This window comes from Pelodiscus sinensis, chromosome 33 (genome assembly GCF_049634645.1).
Source record: "Pelodiscus sinensis isolate JC-2024 chromosome 33, ASM4963464v1, whole genome shotgun sequence".
Lineage (NCBI taxonomy): Eukaryota > Metazoa > Chordata > Testudines > Trionychidae > Pelodiscus > Pelodiscus sinensis.
This window is the reverse complement of record NC_134743.1, coordinates 2,678,610-2,699,033: the sequence shown is the minus strand read 5'-3', so window position 1 is coordinate 2,699,033 and position 20,424 is coordinate 2,678,610. Positions and strand designations below refer to the sequence as shown.

The following is a 20,424-nucleotide window of genomic DNA, read 5'->3' as shown; positions in this document are numbered from 1 at the left end:
GTAGAACCACTTCTGGCCCAGTGAGCTGCCGTGACTGTCCTCAGGATCTGTGTCTCTCTCTGACTTGCTTGCCAAGTGAGAACCCCAGACCCAGAGCCAAACCCACACTTATCCCCTCTGTTCGCCAGCTGGGGGGTGCTCAGCTTCCTGACACTGTCTCTCTGCCCTCCTGGCAGGTCTGGGGCCGTTTCAGCCAATCCCTTCTGACAGTGCAGTGTTTCTCAGCCAGTGGTATGAGGACCCTTGGGGTACTCGAGAGAAATCTGGGGGGCATGTCAACACAACTGAAATTTGGAGAAAACGGAATTTTTGTTTTAAGTTTTTCTGTGCTTTATTATTTTTGTACTTTTTACACCCAAAAATTGTATCGCCTGCCCGGCTACGATTAAGTTATTTAAACAAAAGTGTTGCAATGGTAGAAAAAAAAACGTGTGTCTGAAAACTAGGTACTGGGGGTACTTATAAATTGTTTTAAAGGGGTATTTTATAAACAAAAAGGTTGTGAAACACGGACTTAGTGGATATTCCAGCCAGACTGGGAGGTGACATACACACCTGTGACTTTTAGTCCATCTTGACAGCAGACTTGGACCTGTTTTTCCCCACTGAGGAGCCATGCCAAGAACAGGAAACTGAGGCACACAGCCGACTAATAAAATGTTTACACAAAATTCCAGCTTCATCACACCTTGTTAATATGTCTGGTCCCAACTCAGACAGTGTCCATGATGCTCAGCCTGTGCTAAGCCACCCCCACTCCACGAGGAGAAATCAACCCATTCCCAGCCAGTGGGGAGCCATGCACTGGGAGTGGGGAAACTGAGTCACACAATGTGTCATACAGGAGGTCAGATGACGATCACAGTGGTTCCATCTGGCCTTGGAATCTCTGGCTCTGTGAATAGTTTTGATAAAAATATTGCCCCAAAATCCCCCGTATTACACAAGGGCCCAGGAAATTGGGGGTGGGGGATAGTAGTGCTGGAAGTCAGGACTCCTGGGTTCTATTCAACTGAGGGACTCTATGATGACAGGTAGAGCCATCCCTTCTCTGGGCCTCAGTTTCCCCACAGAGGGCTGTGCAGCACTGAGGCTCCTGCAGCTCTCCATCTGCAAGAAGCTTTGGTGGCAGGAGCCCCGGCATTAGCACCCAAATGGCTCTGGACTCAAGCAGCCGTGTGCAGCCCCTTGGCCCCTGCCAACCCTGGGATTCCATGACATACATGGCTCTGTGCTGCTGGGTGCTGGCAGACACAGGACACGGCCCGTGATTTACGGGCAGGGCCAGGGCCAGACCCCCATAGGGCTGAGCAGGGAGGTTGGCTTGCCGCCAGGAGCAGAATTGGATACGGCTGGCCCAGAGACGGGGGGCAGGAGAGGAGGGGGCTGCTGGGAAGTCACTGCGCTGCCAAGGAGCACAGAGCAGGGACGTGTGGGCTGGCCCCTGCAATGCCTGTCAATCCCGACCTGCAGCCCCTTGGCCCCTGCTCTGCCAGGGCCCCCAGTCCCAACCCATAGCCCTGGTCCAGCCCTGGCCCCCACCCTGCAAGGCTCTGCCGATGTCCCTTCCATCTGACCCACAGCATCTGCTGTGGCAGGCCCCGCACCCAGCCCCGGCTGCTCTCGGGCTGTCACGCAAGGAGCCTGCAGCGTGCGAGGTGTCTCCGCGATAAACAGAAGCGGTTTGGGCCAGTCTCTGGCTGGAGCAGAGCAGCACGGGGCACAGGCGTTGGCTCTGCACCTGGCTTCCCTTTAATCAGTGATTCGGGGTGGGGACGGGGGGGGATTAGCCAGTGTTCCCTGAAGGGACAGTAAATCCTGGCCCTGTAAACAGGGCTGGGGCAGGTGGACGGGGACTGATGCCGCGGGCCAGGGAGCCCACTGCATCCCCCTGCTTTGGTGCTGAGTGTAACCCCTAAGCCTCCCCACATGGGCACCACACCCCAGGGCGTCAGTAGCCACTGCCAGCTGTGTGCTGAGCCCTGGCCCGACGCAGTCTGGTGGCAGTGAGTTCCTCAGCGGAGGGGGTGTTGTCTGAAATCAGCTTCCCTGGCAGTAGCCTGAACTGCACGGCTCGGTCCCACAGCCTCTGTACTGTCACCTGCCCACGGAGCCACGCGCCAAGCAGTCCCGGCCCACGGAGCCACACACCGAGCAGCACCGACCCACGGAGCCACGCGCCAAGCAGCCCCAGCCCACGGAGCCACACACCGAGCAGCACCGGCCCACGGAGCCACGCGCCGAGCAGCCCCGGCCCACGGAGCCACACACCGAGCAGCACCGGCCCACGGAGCCACGCGCCGAGCAGCCCCAGCCCACGGAGCCACACACCGAGCAGCACCGGCCCACGGAGCCACACACCAAGCAGCCCCGGCCCACGGAGCCACGCGCCGAGCAGCCCCAGCCCACGGAGCCACACACCGAGCAGCACCGGCCCACGGAGCCACACACCAAGCAGCCCCGGCCCACGGAGCCACACACCGAGCAGCACCGACCCACGGAGCCACGCGCCAAGCAGCCCCAGCCCACGGAGCCACACACCGAGCAGCACCGGCCCACGGAGCCACGCGCCGAGCAGCCCCAGCCCACGGAGCCACACACCGAGCAGCACCGGCCCACGGAGCCACGCGCCGAGCAGCCCCAGCCCACGGAGCCACACACCGAGCAGCACCGGCCCACGGAGCCACACACCAAGCAGCCCCGGCCCACGGAGCCACGCGCCGAGCAGCCCCAGCCCACGGAGCCACACACCGAGCAGCACCGGCCCACGGAGCCACACACCAAGCAGCCCCGGCCCACGGAGCCACACACCGAGCAGCACTGGCCAAAGATCCATGCACCAAGCAGCCCCGGCCCACGGAGCCACGCGCCGAGCAGCCCCAGCCCACAGAGCCACACACCGAGCAGCACCGGCCCACGGAGCCATGTGCCAAGCAGCACCTGCCCACATATCCACGTGCCAAGCAGCACAGGCCTCCTTTTCCCTGCGCTGTGATTATGTCGGCCATGGCCCCTCGTTCCCTGCGCTGTGATTATATCGGCCGTGGCCCCTCGTTCCCTGCGCTGTGATTATATCGGCCGTGGCCCCTCGTTCCCTGCGCTGTGATTATGTCGGCCGTGGCCCCTCGTTCCCTGCGCTGTGATTATGTCGGCCGTGGCCCCTCATTCCCTGCGCTGTGATTATATCGGCCGTGGCCCCTCGTTCCCTGCGCTGTGATTATATCGGCCGTGGCCCCTCGTTCCCTGCGCTGTGATTATATCGGCCGTGGCCCCTCGTTCCCTGCGCTGTGATTATGTCGGCCGTGGCCCCTCGTTCCCTGCGCTGTGATTATATCGGCCGTGGCCCCTCGTTCCCTGCGCTGTGATTATGTCGGCCGTGGCCCCTCGTTCCCTGCGCTGTGATTATGTCGGCCGTGGCCCCTCGTTCCCTGCGCTGTGATTATATCGGCCGTGGCCCCCTTTTCCCTGTGCTGTATTTCCCTGTGACCTGTGTGCTGGCCAAGCCCAGTGGATAGTCGCTGGGAACGAAAAGGCCTTGCTGTAGCCAGGGGCTCTCTGTGCCACATAGCAAAGGCCCACAGCAAACAATGGAGGGGAGGCAAGAAATGACTCTTTCAGCGTGGAAGGCGTGAGGCAGCCTGGGCACTGGAGTGCTCTCCACTGCTCCTAGCCAGCCACCCCTCGGGCCCAGGCGCCTGCCTTGCCTGCTCTCTGCTCAGGACAGGGCTTGGTCTCTCACACTGGACCAGCTCTGCCTGGCCACCAGGGGCCTGGGATGGCTCTTGGGATGCCCAGAGCTGGGTGTCACCATGTCACCCCTGCTGGTTCTTAGGGGGGTGCCAACTCCCTGACCCCTTCCGCCTGGCAGCCACCCAACCGGCCGAGGCCAGCCTGCTCCACAATGCTAGACCCGCAGCACACCCCAGGTTCTCTGATGCAGCTGCGGGTACCCGCACTGCCCAATTCCTGCCCACGTGCAGGATGAAGGGGGGGGGGGCGGTTTCTGCCTTCTGCTTATAGCCCCAAACTTCATGTGTCCTCCGAGTCCAGAAAACCCCCTTAGCTTATTGGCTGGCATGTGGCTGCCCCGTTGATTGCACCCGTGCAAAGACTAAGCACCGGTTCCCCCTGAGCATGCGCTAAGTGCGGGTCCAGCAAAGAGACTGGGAGCTAGGTCCCGCCCCCCCCCACGCACACACAGACAGGCTGTTGGGTTCCCTTCATACATAGACAGGGTGCTGCTGGGTCCCCCACACGCACAGACTGGGTGCAGGGTCCCTGCCCCCACAGACTCGGTGCTGCTGGCCCCCCCCCCCCACACACACACACACACAGACTAGGTGCTGGGTCCCTGCCCCCCTGTGCATCATTTGGATGCCCCTCAATTGTCATCTGCAGCCTGCCGCTGCCCCAGCTCTGGGGACCGCCCCATGTTTAGATAATACCAGGTGATACTTAGCCTTCCCTGAGTGCAGGGGGCTGGACTAGACGACCGCTCAAGGTCCCTCCCAGCCCTACAAGTCGATGCCTGAACCCATTTGTGCTAAGGATGATGTGGGGAGAGCCCCTCCCTGGTTATATTTAGTGGCTGTGTGAGGCTGCTGCCTTGGGCACCTGCTGACAGTTTCCAGTTACAGCTGCACCCAGAGCTTGAGGGCTTGAGGCCTTCGGCATCTGGGGTCAGACTTGGGCCGTGTGCCGGAAATGTAGGCAGGACGCAGGATGCAACGCTGGCCCTAGCCCTACAGGGGTCCTGTACATACGGCCTCCACTCTGTATGGCCTCCACCATGGCCTCAGCCCCCCCCCCCCCCCCCCCCACATTCTCCACTGTGGGGATCAGCCTCCCTCCCTCCATACAGCCTCCACTGTGGGGATTAGCTCCTCCCCCATAGCAGCCTCCACCGTGGGGTTCAGCCCTCCCCCCACTTTGTATGGCCTCTCCACTACAGGTGCTGATCAAACTACAGCTTGCAGCCCCACCGTGGGGTGTCTCAGCCCCACCCCCGGCATTTCCACTGTTAGATATTTAGCCACTGCCTTCCTGCCCCATGTCTGGCCTGATACTCCCCGATAGTGGCCAGCTGGGCCCCCTCCTTGCCCTGTGTCAGCCTGGGGCCTGAGGGGCGAGGGCAGGATTGAGGAGCGGGGATGAGCCATGGGTCTGATCTGGAGTTTGGGGGAAGGGATCAGGCAGGGGGCCCCTTTGCTCTGGCCCGTTTGGTGGAGAAAGCTCCCAGCCGTTTGTATTAGTGTTTTGCTTTTATTCCCCACTCCCCATCTCTGCAGTCCCTGGCCCCAGCCCCGCCCCGGCCTATGGCCATGGTCCCTGGTAAGCGGCGTGTCCTTGGTCCCTGCCTGTGCCTGGCAGCAGTGTCCACGGGCCCCGGCTCAGCGGTAACGGCGGCTCCTCAGCAAAGTCCGGTGGGTGCCGGGCCCCTCAGGCTCCAGCCAGCCGCACTTGACGTGGGCCATGGCAGCGCCGGCTGGGCTGCGCTGGGCGGGGTCGGGGGTTAGCAGCCCTCGCAGCATCTCCTGGGCCTGGGCGGTGAAGCGCCCCCAGTGGGGCGGGCGCGGGCGCACGCGGGGGCTGCGGTGCCAGCGCGCAAAGTCCCGGTAGTGCCTGTCGGCGGCCGTGTGCCAGGGGAAGTAGCCGGTCAGCAGGCAGAAGAGCAGCACGCCGAGCGCCCAGGCGTCCAGGCTGGGCTGAGCCGGCAGGCGGGCCGAGGGCCCCAGGTTGCACAGCTCGGGCGCCGTGTAGGGCAGGTTCTCCGGCAGGGCCTCGATGGCAGTGCCCCGCGGGCAGCTCAGCCCAAAGTCGGTCAGCTGGACGCGCCGGCACTCGGGGTCGAGCAGCAGCACGTTCTCGGGCTTGACGTCGCGGTGCACCAGCCCTTTGGCCCCCATGAATTCCAGGGCGCTGGAGAGCTGCAGAGCACAGCGCTTGACGGGCAGCTCCGCGAGCCCGACCCCCACCTGGGCAGAGGGACCACGCAGCGCGCTCAGAGAAGGGCTCCTGGACCCACTGCCCATCTTGGGCCAGGAGGATGGGAGCCAGAGCCCCAGAGGGGGGCCAAGCTCCGTGTCCCATTCCCCTCTCCCCTCCCTGGCCCAGCCAATGCCTGCCTAGGGGCTGGATGGAGCCAGAGCCCCAGAGAGGGGCCGAGCTCCGTGTCCCATTCCCCTCTCCCCTTCCCGGCCCAGCCAGTGCCTGCCTAGGGGCTGGATGGAGCCAGAGCCCCAGAGAGGAGCCAAGCTCCGTGTCCCATTCCCCTCTCCCCTCCCCGGCCCAGCCAATGCCTGCCTAGGGGCTGGATGGAGCCAGAGCCCCAGAGAGGGGCCGAGCTCCGTGTCCCATTCCCCTCTCCCCTCCCCGGCCCAGCCAATGCCTGCCTAGGGGCTGGATGGAGCCAGAGCCCCAGAGAGGGGCCGAGCTCCGTGTCCCATTCCCCTCTCCCCTCCCCGGCCCAGCCAATGCCTGCCTAGGGGTTGGATGGAGCCAGAGCCCCAGAGAGGGGCCGAGCTCTGTGTCCCATTCCCCTCTCCCCTCCCCGGCCCAGCCAATGCCTGCCTAGGGGCTGGATGGAGCCAGAGCCCCAGAGAGGGGCCGAGCTCCGTGTCCCATTCCCCTCTCCCCTCCCCGGCCCAGCCAATGCCTGCCTAGGGGCTGGATGGAGCCAGAGCCCCAGAGAGGGGCCGAGCTCCGTGTCCCATTCCCCTCTCCCCTCCCCGGCCCAGCCAGTGCCTGCCTAGGGGCTGGATGGGAGCTGGTGCAGCAGAGAGAGAAAAGGGTCTATGGGAGGGCCCTAAACCCCATCCTCTGAGCCAGCCAGTCCCTGCCCTGAAACCCAGGAGGAGCCAGCACCCGAAGAGGGGAAGGCCACGTCCCACTGCCCACGCCCTGTGCCAGCCAGCCCCTGCCCTGGGGCTGGGTGTGGACCGGCGCCCCCTCGAGGGAAAGGCCCTGTGTCCCATGTCTGCCCCCGCCCACCCCCGTGGTACCTGCGGCTGCAGCAGGGCGAAGAGGTCCCTGGCAGGGGCGATCTCCTGCGCGAAGACGTAGTGGTGCGCCGTCTGGAAGGCGATGCCCAGGGCGCCTGCGATGCAGGGGTGGGTGGCCAGGCTCAGCGAGATGCAGTATTCGCTCAGGAAGCCCCGCAGCTCAGTGTCCCGCTTCTCGATGAACTTCAGCGCCAACGGCCGGCCTGGGGGGAGGGGCAGAGCGAGGGGTCAGGGCTGCCCCTGCCCCCGTAAGAATGTACCTCTCCCCTCGCTGGCCCAGACCCCGCCCCTCCTTGGATCAGCCCTCCCTTCCCCACCCCATACAGCCCTGTGGGGCCAAGAGCTGCCAGACTAGGATCCTGGGGCCTGGCAGCTCGTGGGGACTTGGGGGCAGGGCTCTCCCTCCCCAGCTGCAGCCCATCAGGGTGGGCGTGTGGCGCTGGCGCTCCCGGGGGAACAGGAGCGGTAGGGTGTGTGGGAGAGAGGGCCCCTTGGGCACAGACTGGCTCCCTCACCAGCCCAGGCCCTACCTTGCAGCTGGTGCACGGCCAATAGCACCTGGCCGAAGGAGCCTCTGCCCAGCTCTCTCAGGACCGTGTACGACTCGGTCACCTCCAGATGGGGCAGGTTCTGCGCCGTCAACTCCATCATCTCCTCCAGCTGCTGCTCCATGCCCCATGGGGCGGGCAGGGCCATAGCTGCAGGACAAGGGACTGGGGTGTGACCTCCGGGAGCAGTGTCCAGACAGCCCACCCGGGGTACCATGTTATTGGCCTTAGACCGCCCAGGCCCTGCTCCGCCTGGGTGCCTGGGGCCCTGCCCAGCAGACAAGTCCCCCGCAGGACTCGGGGTGAGTTGGACTCACTGGGCAGAGCTTGTGGGGTGGAGCAGGAGGCTGGAGCCCAGGATTCATTCTTGGGGAGACCCCTCGGTGGGGGAGGGGAGCTGGCACTGCAGGATTTTTCCAAGAGACAGTTTAAAAGCTGAGGCCTGTAGATCCGTGTACACAGGGACCCCCGCCCCTGGCACTGAGCTGCGACTGCCTCCAGGGAGGGCATGGGGCTGTTTATACATGGACCCTCGCTCAGAGCTGAAATGCAGCCACCTCTGGGGCGGGGTGCAGAGGCTGTTTCACACAAGAGTAATGGCCCCTCAAGGCCTGACAGCTGCTTCCTCTCATGGGCCCGGGGGCACCAAGTCCTGGCTTTCTGTAGCTGTGAACCAAGGAGGCATGGCTCCCCCCTTGGGCTCTCCTTCCAGCTTGTGGAGGCCGGGCAGACTGACTCAAGGCCCCACTGATGCGCTGCCTCTGGGGATGAGCAGCTCTGTTAATGACGCCTTCCTGCCCCACTAAGCCTGAATTGCCCCAGACTCCTCTTCAACCCTGGAGCCCTGGGCCAAATCATACTGGCAGCAAACCCGCTATAACTTCTTCATGTAGGCAAGGCTTTAGGCAGAGCTAGGAGGCAACCTAGGCAGCCTGGCTCCTGCTCTAACCATTAGACCCACTTCCCTCCCAGAGTCAGAGCTAGAACCCAGGATTTCCAGTGCCTAACCGCCTGCTCTAGCCACTAGACCCTACTTCCATGCCAGAGCCAGAACCCAGGAGTTTCAGCTCTTAGCCTCCTGCTCTAACCACTAGACCCCACTTCCCTCCCAGTGCCAGGGATGGCTTCTACTGGCGTCAGTGCCCCCCAGCACCATGTGCAGTGGAAGCAGGAACAGCAGCCCCAGATACCCTTTGGCATCTTCAGGCAGGGAGCTGCCAACAGCAAGAGGGGGAAACACCAAAATGACCTGCCCGGGAGCTTGGGGGTGCCGGGCTGCAGGGGGGCCCCACTTACCTGCCTCCTGCTAAGCTACTCACAGGGGAGCTGCTGATTCCAGCCCCTTTACTTCCCTGCCTCTGTGCGTCTGCCCAGTGGCCCAGGCTGAGCCTTTTATCCCGTCAGCCCCGGGCTGGAGAGGGTCCCGTGGTGCCTGGCAGGTCCCAGGCAGCAGTGTGAGCCAGGGGTCAGGTGCGGTCAGTGCCGGGGGCTGGCATTCACTGGGCGGGGATTAGCAGGCACTTATCTGGGTTATTTTTACCAGCTGGCACTGAATGCCCCAGCCCCCACTCTGGTTTACTGCTCCCTTCACCTGGCCCCCCAGTACGAGCTTGTCCCAGGTGTTCCTGGAAAGTCAGCTCCTGGAGGTAGGGGAGCCCCCCACCCTGGTAGCCCATAGGGAAGCTGCAGGGGGAGGGACAGGGCAGAGGCCCCGCTGGAGTCAAGCTCCAGGGAACACTTTCACCCCCAACAGATCCCAAAACATTTTCTGCCACTCTCTGGGCTGTTTATACCGGAACCCCTCAGCCAACACTGAGATGCAGCCACCTCTGGGGTGGGGCATGGGAGCTGTTAATACAGGAACCCCTCACCTGACCCTGCAGCCACCTCTGGGGAGGGGCATGGGAACTGTTAATACAGGAAGCCCTCACCCGATCCTGCAGCCACCTCTGGGGAGGGGCATGGGAGCTGTTAATACAGGAATCTCTCACCCGATCCTGCAGCCACCTCTGGGGAGGGGCATGGGAGCTGTTAATACAGGAACCCCTCACCCGATCCTGCAGCCACCTCTGGGGTGGGGCATGGGAGCTGTTAATACAGGAACCCCTCACCCAATCCTGCAGCCACCTCTGGGGTGGGACATGGGAGCTGTTAATACAAGATCCCCTCACCCGATCCTGCAGCCACCTCTGGGGAGGGGCATGGGAGCTGTTAATACAGGAAGCCCTCACCCAATCCTGCAGCCACCTCTGGGGTGGGGCATGGGAGCTGTTAATACAGGAACACCTCACCTGACCATGCAGCCACCTGTGGGGTGGGGCATGGGAGCTGTTAATACAGGAACACCTCACCTGACCCTGCAGCCACCTCTGGGGTGGGGCATGGGAGCTGTTAATACAGGAACCCCTCACCTGACCCTGCAGTCACCTCTGGGGAGGGGCATGGGAGCTGTTAATACAGGAAGCCCTCACCCGATCCTGCAGCCACCTCTGGGGAGTGGCATGGGAGCTGTTAATACAGGAAGCCCTCACCCCACACTGCCGCCACCTCTGGGGTGGGGCATGGGCACTGTTTACAAAGGAACCCCTCTCCTGGTGCTGAGTCCCCCCATCATCAGTCCCCCACCCTCTGAGTGGGACACAACCTCTTTGGCACGGGGGCCTTACCCATGGGAGCAGCTTGGCTCGGGAGCACCATGCCCGGCTGGAACAAGGCCAGGCTGGGCTACATTTTGCAGCACCAGACCTGTGGGGTGGGTGTGTGAGTGGTGGTCTAGCACCTGGGCAGGCTGCGTGGGCATAGGAAGGTGGAGAGGGGGCGTTTCTCAAGCAGGAAGGGGGCTGGGATTGTCCAGGATGCTGAGACACCAGAGAATATGTCCGTCAGCCCCTCCCCCACAAAGTGGAAATCCCAGCAACAGTTTGGACTTTGTGTGACTTTTGGTCAGACTGATCTGAGACCCCCTTCACCACACAGGGGCACTGGGGTCGGCGCTATGGGGGCGTGACCCCAGGCAGCCCCCCGTCCCACCACTGAATTGCTCTGAGTAGGCTATTCCAGGGGGCTGGGAGCCCCGACTGCTGATGCACACCTCCCATGCCTTTGCTATCCCCATGACCCCTGCAGATCCTGCCCTGGCTGCAAGGTATGGGGCAGCAAGGGGAGGGCCCTGCCAGCCCAGGGAGCTGCTGAGACTGGGGTCGGCAGGGGAAGCTTGGGTTGCCATGATCAACAGACCCCTGCCACGGCCAAGTACCGTGGGGTGGCTCCCTCTGTTGTTTTCCCAGGTCTCTGGGTGGCAGGAAGGCAAAGGAGGACTGGGAGCGGGGCAAGGGACCGCTCAGGGGGGCAGAGACTTGGCCCATTCCTCTTCCCAGAACCATGGCAACTTGGCCACAACAAGGGCCTATTCTAGGATCCCCTTGGGGGCATTTGTGCTGGTACCATGACAACGGCCCCAATACAGCACATGGTATTTGCTCTGGGCGGGGGTGGGAGGGGCAGGGAGAGCATGTGACTCCCCTATCTTCAGCCCCCCCACCTGCGGGCCAGAAGCAACCTCTTCAGCACAGGGCCTCACCTGTGGGAACAGCTTGGCTTGGGGCCACCATAACCAGCAGAACAAGGCCAGGCTGGGCCACACTTTGCAGGCCCGATACCACTGAACAGGGCACTCCAGACTTGCTGAGGGATGCCACTCCCGCTTCCAGGCATTAGAACCAGGGCCATGTTCCTGCCCTCTGCCTGAGGACCAAACCCTATGGACACCAAACCGCCTTGGTGTAGCGAGGGATGTTTATAAAGGGACCCCTTGCCCCGCACGGAGATGCAGCCACCTCTACTGTGATGCAGCTGTTTATACAGGGCCCCCGTACCCTATGTTGAAATGCAGCTGCCTCTGGGGTGGGGCAGCTGTGTATAAAGAGACCCCGCACCTAGTCATAGAATCATAGAATACTAGGACCGGTAGGGACCTCGAGAGATACAACTCCACGTGGGCTATAGAAGTTTGTCCAGGACGCAGGTTTCACCCTCAGACTCCAGGGGAAAATGCCCTGAGTTGTACAACCCTACGGAAGAGTCAGGATCCTTAGTGTGAGTTTTTCAACACCAGACATCAGGTCCAAGAGGGGCAGCTGGCACCAGGGCCAGCAGTGACTGTGAGGGGAGAGAACCCTGGGCCAAAGGTGGGAGTTGTCTGGAGCATTTTATGAACTTTCTGATCTCCTTGCAGATGACAGCTCAAGACCGAGTGCCACCAGGAGGGCTGCCCAAGCTGGCACAGCACAAGGGAAGGCAGAGGCAGAGGCAGGCTGGTATGGTTCACCGATTGTTCCTGGTAAGGCAAGATTTCACAGACTCCTAGAAGATGAGGTTTGGAAGAGACTACAGGAGTCATCGAGTCCAGCCCCCTGCCCAAATAGGACCAACCCAACTCAGTCTTCCTAGCCAGGACTTTGTCAAGCCAGGACTTCAGAACCTCCCTAGGGAACCCACCCCAGTGCTTCCCCACTCTCCTAGGGAAATTGTTTTCCCCAATATCCAACCTAGCCCTCCCCCACTGTGTTAGTCTGGCAGAGCTGTGAACAACGTGCTGGCAGCTGACCCGGCTTGGTGGCAGCAGAACGCTCAAGCCAGTGTCTGACAATTCTGGGAACCCTGCGCAGCTCCTCAAAGATGGAGAAATTCCCGTTTGTTGCCTGCTCATAGAACCAAAGCAAAATAGCCCCGGGGTGGGGAGAAGAGTGTGCCCCAGGGGAAGGGCTGGGGTGGGACTCCGTTCTGCTGCTCCCGCCCAGGTTTGGGGGTGAGCCCTAGGACAGAGTAGAAACGTGGATCGTCCAGTCTCTCATTTCCAGGCCTTCCCAGAGCTAAGGGACAATTCCTTTGCTCCTCCCATGTAGTTCATCTCCCCCAGGGGCTGCAGTTTGTGCTGGGGGTTGCTGCCAGCAGGCCCTTTAGCCTGGCATCCAGGCAGGCCGTGCAAAGCGCCTGCCACTGGAGGGAGCCCATGGGTGAGAGATACGGAACCTGGCTCCCCGTGCCAAGGTGGCAGCGAACTGTGACCCTGCTGCATTTACACCCTTGGGCTACGTCTACACTGGCCCCTTTTCCGTAAGGGGCATGTAAATTTCACCTATCGTCGTAGGGAAATCCGCGGGGGATTTAAATATCCCCCGCGGCATTTAAATAAAAATGGCCGCCGCTTTTTTCCGGCTTTTAAAAAAGCCGGAAAAGAGCGTCTAGACTGGCCCCGATCCTCCGGAAAAAGCGCCCTTTTCCGGAGGGTCTTATTCTTACTTTGAAGTAAGAATAAGACCCTCCGGAAAAGGGCGCTTTTTCCGGAGGATCGGGGCCAGTCTAGACGCTCTTTTCCGGCTTTTTTAAAAGCCGGAAAAAAGCGGCGGCCATTTTTATTTAAATGCCGCGGGGGATATTTAAATCCCCCGCGGATTTCCCTACGACGATAGGTGAAATTTACATGCCCCTTACGGAAAAGGGGCCAGTGTAGACATAGCCCATATGTGTATTGTAGTGAGGGTTGGAAAAGGGCTTGGTCAGGTGACCACTAACTGCTGGATACTAATCTCTCTGGCTATGTCTACACTGCAGAGTTTTTCTGCAAAAACTCACAGAGCATCTACACCTCAAGCACATTTTTGCGCAAAAAAAGAGCTTTTGTGCAAACAGGTGTGTGTGGACAGGGAACGGGGGTTTTGCGCAAAAAGAGGCAATCAAAAAAAGCCCAGGTGCCCATTCTGTAAATAGCAATCAGTTTCCTTTTGAGAGCGCGTCAGGGAACTGAGCCAGTCTCACTCCTTGAGCCATGTTCTGCCTGGCAAAGTGTCCTTACTTCCCCCACCCTGGCTGTGGTCCTGTATCCCAGCAGTCTGCCAGTCCCAGCACCACAGACCTTGCAGAGGCAATGCCATGGGTCGCTGAGATTGCCCTAGTCCCACTGGCTGAAGTCAGGGTCTCTCTGTGAGGTCATCGCCTCCATACCACCTCTGTCCAATAGGCTGAGATCCTGCAAAAGACCCTTGTGATGTCATTGCCACACCCACCCTGCCCTGGCAGTGTTAATGTCCTGCTCTTTGCCAGCCACATTGGGGCTATGTCTACACTGGCAGGTTCTTGTGCAAAAACTTGCCGGGTATCTACACTGCGCGTGTGTTCTTGCACAAGTAAATTTACAGTACAGTGTCGGAAAACAGGGCTTCTTCCGGAAGAGTTATTCCTCTCCTCACGAGGAATAAGCCTTTTTGCACAAGAGCTCTTGTGCAAGAGGGCAGTGTAGACAGGCAGCATGAATTTCTTGCACAAGAAACCCCTATGGCTAAAATGGCCATCAGAGCTTTTTTGCACAAAAGAGCGTCCATGCTGCCATAGATGCTCTTGCACAAAAGCACATCTCTTGCGCAAAAGCACATGCCAGTGTAGACATGCTCTCGTGGAAGACTTTTTGCACAAGAACTCTTCTGCAAAACAGTTCTTGTGCAAGAAGCTGCTAGTGTAGATGTAGCTGGATGTTTGAGCTACTCCCCATGGATTACCCCACACAGAGTGTTCATTCTAGGCAGCAATCTGGCTCACCTGTAAAACATGAAAGGCTGCTCCACTCATGTTTTTATGAATTAGCTGATGGTCTGGCAAGAAGGAATCATTAGAACATCTAATCTGACCTCCTTCATTTCCTAGGCCTTCTGGATGGCAGAAGAGCTGTCCTGTTCACACCTGGCATTGGCCACTGTCAGGAGACAGGATACAGGGCTAAATGGAACTTTGGTCTGACCCAGTATGGCCGCTCTTATGTTCTTATGAGGGCTGCCTACCACTTTTCCATACTGTGTTGCCTAGTGCAGCAGTCTGGGAGCTGACCTTGTCTGTGAAGAGACAAAAAAAGCATTGAGTTCTTCAGCTTTCCACACATCGTCTGTCACTAGGTTACATCCATCATCCAGTAAGGGCCCCACACCCTCTCTGATCACCCTCTTATTGCTAACATGCCTGTAGAAACCTTTCTTGTTACCCATTACTTCCTTTGCTAACTGCAATTCCAATTGCGCTTTTGCCTTCCTGATTATATCCCTGCATTTTTGAGCAATATAGTTATACTCCTCCTTAGTGAACTGTCCAAGTTTCCACTTCTTATAAGCTTCCTTTTTGTGTTTAAGCTCACCAAGGATTTCACTGCTACCACGTTTGCTTTTTTTACTGTGCATCAGGATGGTTTGTTCCTGGGCCTTCAATAAGGCTTCTTTAAAATACTGCCAGTTCTCCTGGACTCCCTTCCCCTTCATGAGAACTGGGTTCAACATTCCAGTGTCAGTCTCCCCAAGGCTGGATCACGTCCTGTTCTATACTCACTCCTATAAGCCACCAAGGATGACTTTAATCTTTCTTACTACAGCTCCACACTGAGATCACCTGTGGAGCGGCTTGTCCACTCTGGCCCCCAAATCCTTTTCAGAGTCACTGCTTTCCAGAGGCATAGGTGCAGCCTGACTCCTTTGGTCCTTAGGTTTGCATATGACTTTATTAAAACTAGGAATGTAAGTGACAAGTTGACGCAAACGCTTATTGGATAGTCAAGTAGGACCTCGACTAGTCACTTCCCCGCCCTTTCTGCCTCTACCAGAGAGAGGCAGCAAGGGGGGGGGGGAGCACGAGCAGGTGCTGGGAGGAGCCAGCTTAAAAGCAGGTTCCCCCCAGCACCATCTCCGCAGGGGGCAGAGGAGGCAGAGGGCAGTAGGGATTGAAACAGTCCTGCTCCCACCAGGTCCTGGCGGCTGCTCCTCTCCCTTTGAAATGTACAAAAGCCATGGGTAGCTCTTGTGCATTTCAAAGGGAGAGAGGCAGCAGGATAGCGAGCATTTAACATCCCTAATTAAAACCTCATTGTTCAGTATTTTAGAAGAACTAGACCATTAGAGAATCATGAACTTCTCAGAGACAATGAATGGAGGGAAGCAGCCAGAGTACTCACATACATGTTTGGATAAGACTCATTTCCTTGGTCCTAAAAGAGAATAGCAAGGGCATGAGCCTCCTCCTTTTCAATAGCCCCATGCTTGCTCAATCAGTGTTAAGACTCTGAGACTGTGGTAGGAGTCACCTGATGTCCCCAAGATGGGCCAGGTCACCACCGGAGAGCATCGCTCTTGGAGCACTCTTCTAGAATGACCCCTTTATGAGGGCCTCCCACAATGAGAGCTGGAGACCAATCCCCCACTCCACACATACAGAGCTGATGATGATGGGAGGAAAGCAAGGGAAAGGGACAAAAGATGCAAAAAGAGAAAGGAGGGGTGGAGGAATAGGGAAAAGAAAAGAAAACAAAAAAGAACCATGTCCCCAGTGATTCTCAGAGACAAAGTCTTAGGTGGAAAATACAATACTGACATCTCAATCCAGTGTTCCCTGTGCCTAGAATTCAGCAGGAGCCAGGATGATCAGACTGAACAAATCTCTTGGAGGCTCTTATCTTCTAAATGGGGATGTCAATTTTCTAGTAAAATCAGTCAAGCAGAGATAATTAGTGCATCTAATCAGAGTCGCTGCAAAATCAGTCAAAGACAAAGAGAAAACTCCAAAGTTGTCCTCGTGCTCACATTCGTTAATCAAAATACTCTCTCGTCCTTCAGAAAAGACCTCAAGAAGGAGACTTGCTCAGGTAAAGCCATACGGGTCTCTGAGGTTGGCCTGGTCCTGTACTCCTGGCCTGTTAGCTGATAGCAGAATCTCTCTGTGAGGTCATCACCTCCCCATCACTTTTGGCCAATAAGATGAGGTCCTGCAAAAGGCCCTTGTGATGTCACCACCATGCCCACCTTTCCCTAGCAGTGTTAATATCCTGCCCTTGGCCAGCCACACTGGATGTTGGAGCTACTCTCCATGGATTATTTCACACAACGAGTGTTCATTCTAGGGAGAAAGCTGGCTACCCCATAAAACATCAGAGGCTACACCCCAGGCCTCACTCACGTTTTCATAAATTAGCAGATGGTGTGGCAAGAAGTAACCTTCAGATCATCTAACCCCCTTCAAATTCCAGGCCTCATGGATGACAAAAGAGGTGGGAGGTTTTTGGCCAGAAGAGACAATTAGTGCATCTAATCGGAACTCCTGCAGATCATAGGCCTCCCATGTAGCACAGTCGCTAGTTTTAAATCTAACATATGCCAGAAAGGCATCTGGTCTTCATTAGAAGACATAAAAAGATGGAGAATCCCCATCATTTTCCGTGGAAGTTTCTTTGGTGAATCATTCTCACAGGTGAATATTCACACCTCTTTTCTCATATGAATTGGTCTCTTTTCAGTATCCATCCTCTGGCTCTTGATTAATGAGCCCTTTAATACCAACAGTTTCTCTCCATGAAGCCATTTCAACACATCCATTAAGTCACGTCCTAATCTTTTTTCTAAGCTAAACAGTTTGAGGTCTTCCATTGGCTCACTCAAAGGCATTTTTCTCCAGCCCTCAAAACATTTTGTGGCTCTTTCCTGCCCCATTTCCAAGTTTTCACCATCTTTTCCAAATGTTGTCACCAAAGCTGGATGCACTATTCCAGTCTCTGTGTCACCTCCCTCGCCCACTCACTGCTCGGCTGCTACATCCAATGATGCACTCACTCTTGTTCATCAAAGCATCTTACTGGACACCCATGGCAAACAGCTTGCCCAATATAGCCCCTAAGTTCTCTTCTGAGACACTGCTTTCCTGTATCCACTTCCCCATTCTGTAGGTGTTCCCTCTGATTTTTTCCATCTGTGTGTGGAATACATTTTGTTACATGCATTGAGGCATGTGCAGATGAGTGGGTAGCATCAGTAGCAACACATGCTGCCAGCTGTGGGCATTCTGCTTATCAGCTGGGTAGCACTTGAATGTCTCATGGGTGGCTGCCCAGGTGCTCCGTTTACAGTGAACACTAGCCAATAGTTCACCCGCTGCCCATGCCTCTCTATAATGAGTGTGAAATGGGTTAGGACCCACAGTGCCAAATCTAACCTACCTCCTTGTGCCAGTACCCTGAGGGGTTAGGATGAGAACCAGGGCTGGGGCACAGTTATTATTGTCATAGTAAATGTAAATAAAATTCATGAGAAAGTCGTGGGAAAACTGTATAAAATCAGGGTATGGTCAGGGAGAGCGGGGGATTGAGGTCAATGGTGAAAGCAAGCCAGCATGGGGCACTGGTAAGTATTTGGACTGCTGGGGGCAGCACTCTGGATGCTGCCAGCATAGCAACAAAAATTGCTTGTCACTACACCCTATGCAATGCAGCCACAGTTCACCCAGGCTCCTGCCCTGGGGAGCTGGCGGCCAGGCAGTGCTGGGGAATGGACGACCAGGCAGCATAGTGGCTGCCCTCTCAGCCCCAAGTTCCCCACTCCCTGCCCTGATCCCTCCTCACACCTCTCAACCCAACCTATTGACCTTACTGCACCACCCACATCCCCACCGCCATGCCCAGAGCCCTCCTACATCCACACCCCCCCAAGCCCTGCCCTGAGCTCCCCGCCACACACTCCACCCCACACTTACAATTCTTATAGTTCTACCGTAACACCTTGCAGCCTCCGCTCTGAGTCCCCTTTTTTGGGGGCGGAGGGGTTTGTAATATGACAGTACTTATAAGAAATTCAAGTTACTTTTTCTGCCTGCTGCTGACGTAGCAGCCCATCTGAAGCCGAAGAAGGCACGGAGATCTGTTAAAATCACAAGATCCATGACCAAATGGTCTCCTTAGTTACGGTCAAAGGCACCCACTCTCTGGGTAAAATTAGCAGGGTGAAGAACACCCACCGGCAGCCAAGTTCCAGCCCTCTGTCGCCCTCCCCACCAGCCCCACGCCTTCCACTGGTGGCCCCACTGACCAGCTCCTCCACTGCCCTCCCAAAGCTTCCATAGCACCACAAACAGCTGATTGGGGCAGAAGGAGGAGGACCAGGGATGGGATGCACTCAAGGGAAGAGGTAGAGCAGGGATGGAGATTTGGGGGAAGGGGTGGAGTGAGGGGCAGCCATGGCGCAGAAGGTCAGGGGTAGAGCACCAATGGCCGTGGTTAACATCAGATCTCAGAGTAGGTTAGAATTAAGTTTCAGGTTAAGGTTAGTGTGAGAGTCAGGGTGAGGTGCAGTTTTAAAGCCATTCTGGGTTAACTGGATAAGCTAATGGCTTTTCAATATAAAACACCCCACACCTTTTTTAAAATGAGTCCTCTGGCACCTTAGGATACGTCTATACTGAGGAGCTATTTCGGGATACCGGAAGTATCCTGAAATAGCTATTCCATGTCGATTGAAGCAGCCTGTTATTTCGAAATAGATTTAGAAATCTATTGGCTTATTGCAATGCTGTGTAAACAGCACCAAATTACAAAATAAGCTATACAAATTGCGTAGCTTATTTCAAGCTAAGGGTGCTGTGCAGATGCACCTCTAGAAACTGATGTATTAGGACATAAGCTTTTGTGGGTTTTTGCAGATACAGACTAACATGGCTCCCCCACTGAGTCTCTCCAAACCTTATAGTTTATTAATGATTTAAACTGATTTTAGTTTTGGCCATTATTAGGCAACAGCACCTGCACAAACTCTCACACACATCTATTAACAACCACACCCAGGACACACACTAAACACAGTCCTCTGCACAATGCACAACCACATGCACATGGTTACACAGTTCCATAAATACACCCCACCCCCACCTCAGCGCTGCCTCCCTGACCGCATTGGTATCCAGTTCAGAAGCTATCCTCCACTCATCCACTCCTGCACCCCATCTCTCTAGGACAGCCCCTTGGAGAGTCCCCTTCCCCCATCCTCCGAGGGCACGGGTAGGAAAGCTGCAAGCCCAAGAGCGGATCTGTCCCCTATTTTAAATTCATCCAGGCTGCCAGCAGGAGGGGGGAACTGCAGGTGGAAGGCAGGGGTAGGGGGAGAGGTCGTCCCCCCATCATTGCCTACCCACCCAAAAGTAGGGGCCCATCCAGTTTTCCTAGCCTTGATTTTCTCTGGCCTGTGGCCCCCAAGTGATTTTTTTTTCTGTGGGTCAATGGCCCAGATAGAAAAAAAGGTTCCCCACCCCCACCAGAGTCCTTACACCTCTCAGCCCTGGGTACCCACTGTGCCCCTCCCCTTAAGGACAGCCTCCCTACACCCTGTCCCACACCATGGCCCCCCGAGAGTCCCTGCACCCCTCCCCAGGATACCCCCAAGCCCCTCCCCTACCACAGCCCCCCGAGAGTCCCTGCGCCCCTCCCCCAGGATACCCCGAGCCACTCCCCACTACAGCCCCCCGAGAGTCCCTGCGCCCCTCCCCCAGGACACCCCGAGCCTCCCCGCGCCCCTCCCCCAGGATACCCCGAGTCCCCCCCCACAAACCCCCGAGTCCCTGCGCCGCTCCCCAGGATACCCCGAGCCCCCCCACAATCCTCCGAGAGACCCTACACCCCTCCCCCAGGATACCCCGAGCCCCTCCCCACAGCCCCCCGAGAGACCCTACACCCCTCCCCCAGGATACCCCGAGCCCCTCCCCACAGCCCCCCGAGAGACCCTACACCCCTCCCCCAGGATACCCCGAGCCCCTCCCCACAGCCCCCCGAGAGACCCTACACCCCTCCCCCAGGATACCCCGAGCCCCTCCCCACAGCCCCCCGAGAGACCCTACACCCCTCCCCCAGGATACCCCGAGCCCCTCCCCACAGCCCCCCGAGAGACCCTACACCCCTCCCCCAGGATACCCCGAGCCCCCCCAACCCCCCAAGAGTCCCTGTACCCCTCCCCAGGATACCCCCAAGCCACTCCCCACTACAGCCCCCCGAGAGTCCCTGCGCCCCTCCCCCCAGCACTGCCCCTCTCCCC

The 20,424-nt window shown here is 57.9% G+C and overlaps 1 protein-coding gene across 6 annotated transcripts; it reads right to left on the bottom strand.

Moving 5' to 3' along the window:
- Positions 1–4,795: 4,795 nt before the first annotated feature.
- Positions 4,796–16,273, bottom strand: LOC102445017 (serine/threonine-protein kinase SBK2-like). 6 transcript variants are annotated; one of them, XM_075914412.1, is made up of 6 exons: positions 16,162–16,273; positions 15,953–16,058; positions 14,144–14,433; positions 7,532–7,699; positions 7,002–7,204; positions 4,796–5,975 (listed from the first exon to the last, which is right to left on the bottom strand). In XM_075914412.1, exons 4-6 carry the CDS (start codon positions 7,695–7,697, stop codon positions 5,391–5,393), a joined length of 954 nt encoding a protein of 317 aa, XP_075770527.1. In that variant the 5' UTR covers positions 7,698–7,699; positions 14,144–14,433; positions 15,953–16,058; positions 16,162–16,273; the 3' UTR covers positions 4,796–5,390. The 6 variants fall into 6 exon arrangements, with proteins under 6 accessions (XP_075770527.1, XP_075770528.1, XP_075770529.1 ...); XM_075914413.1 differs by lacking the exons at positions 14,144–14,433; positions 15,953–16,058; positions 16,162–16,273 and adding an exon at positions 9,541–9,647; XM_075914414.1 differs by lacking the exons at positions 14,144–14,433; positions 15,953–16,058; positions 16,162–16,273 and adding an exon at positions 9,421–9,443.
- Between the last annotated feature and the right edge of the window lie 4,151 nt (positions 16,274–20,424).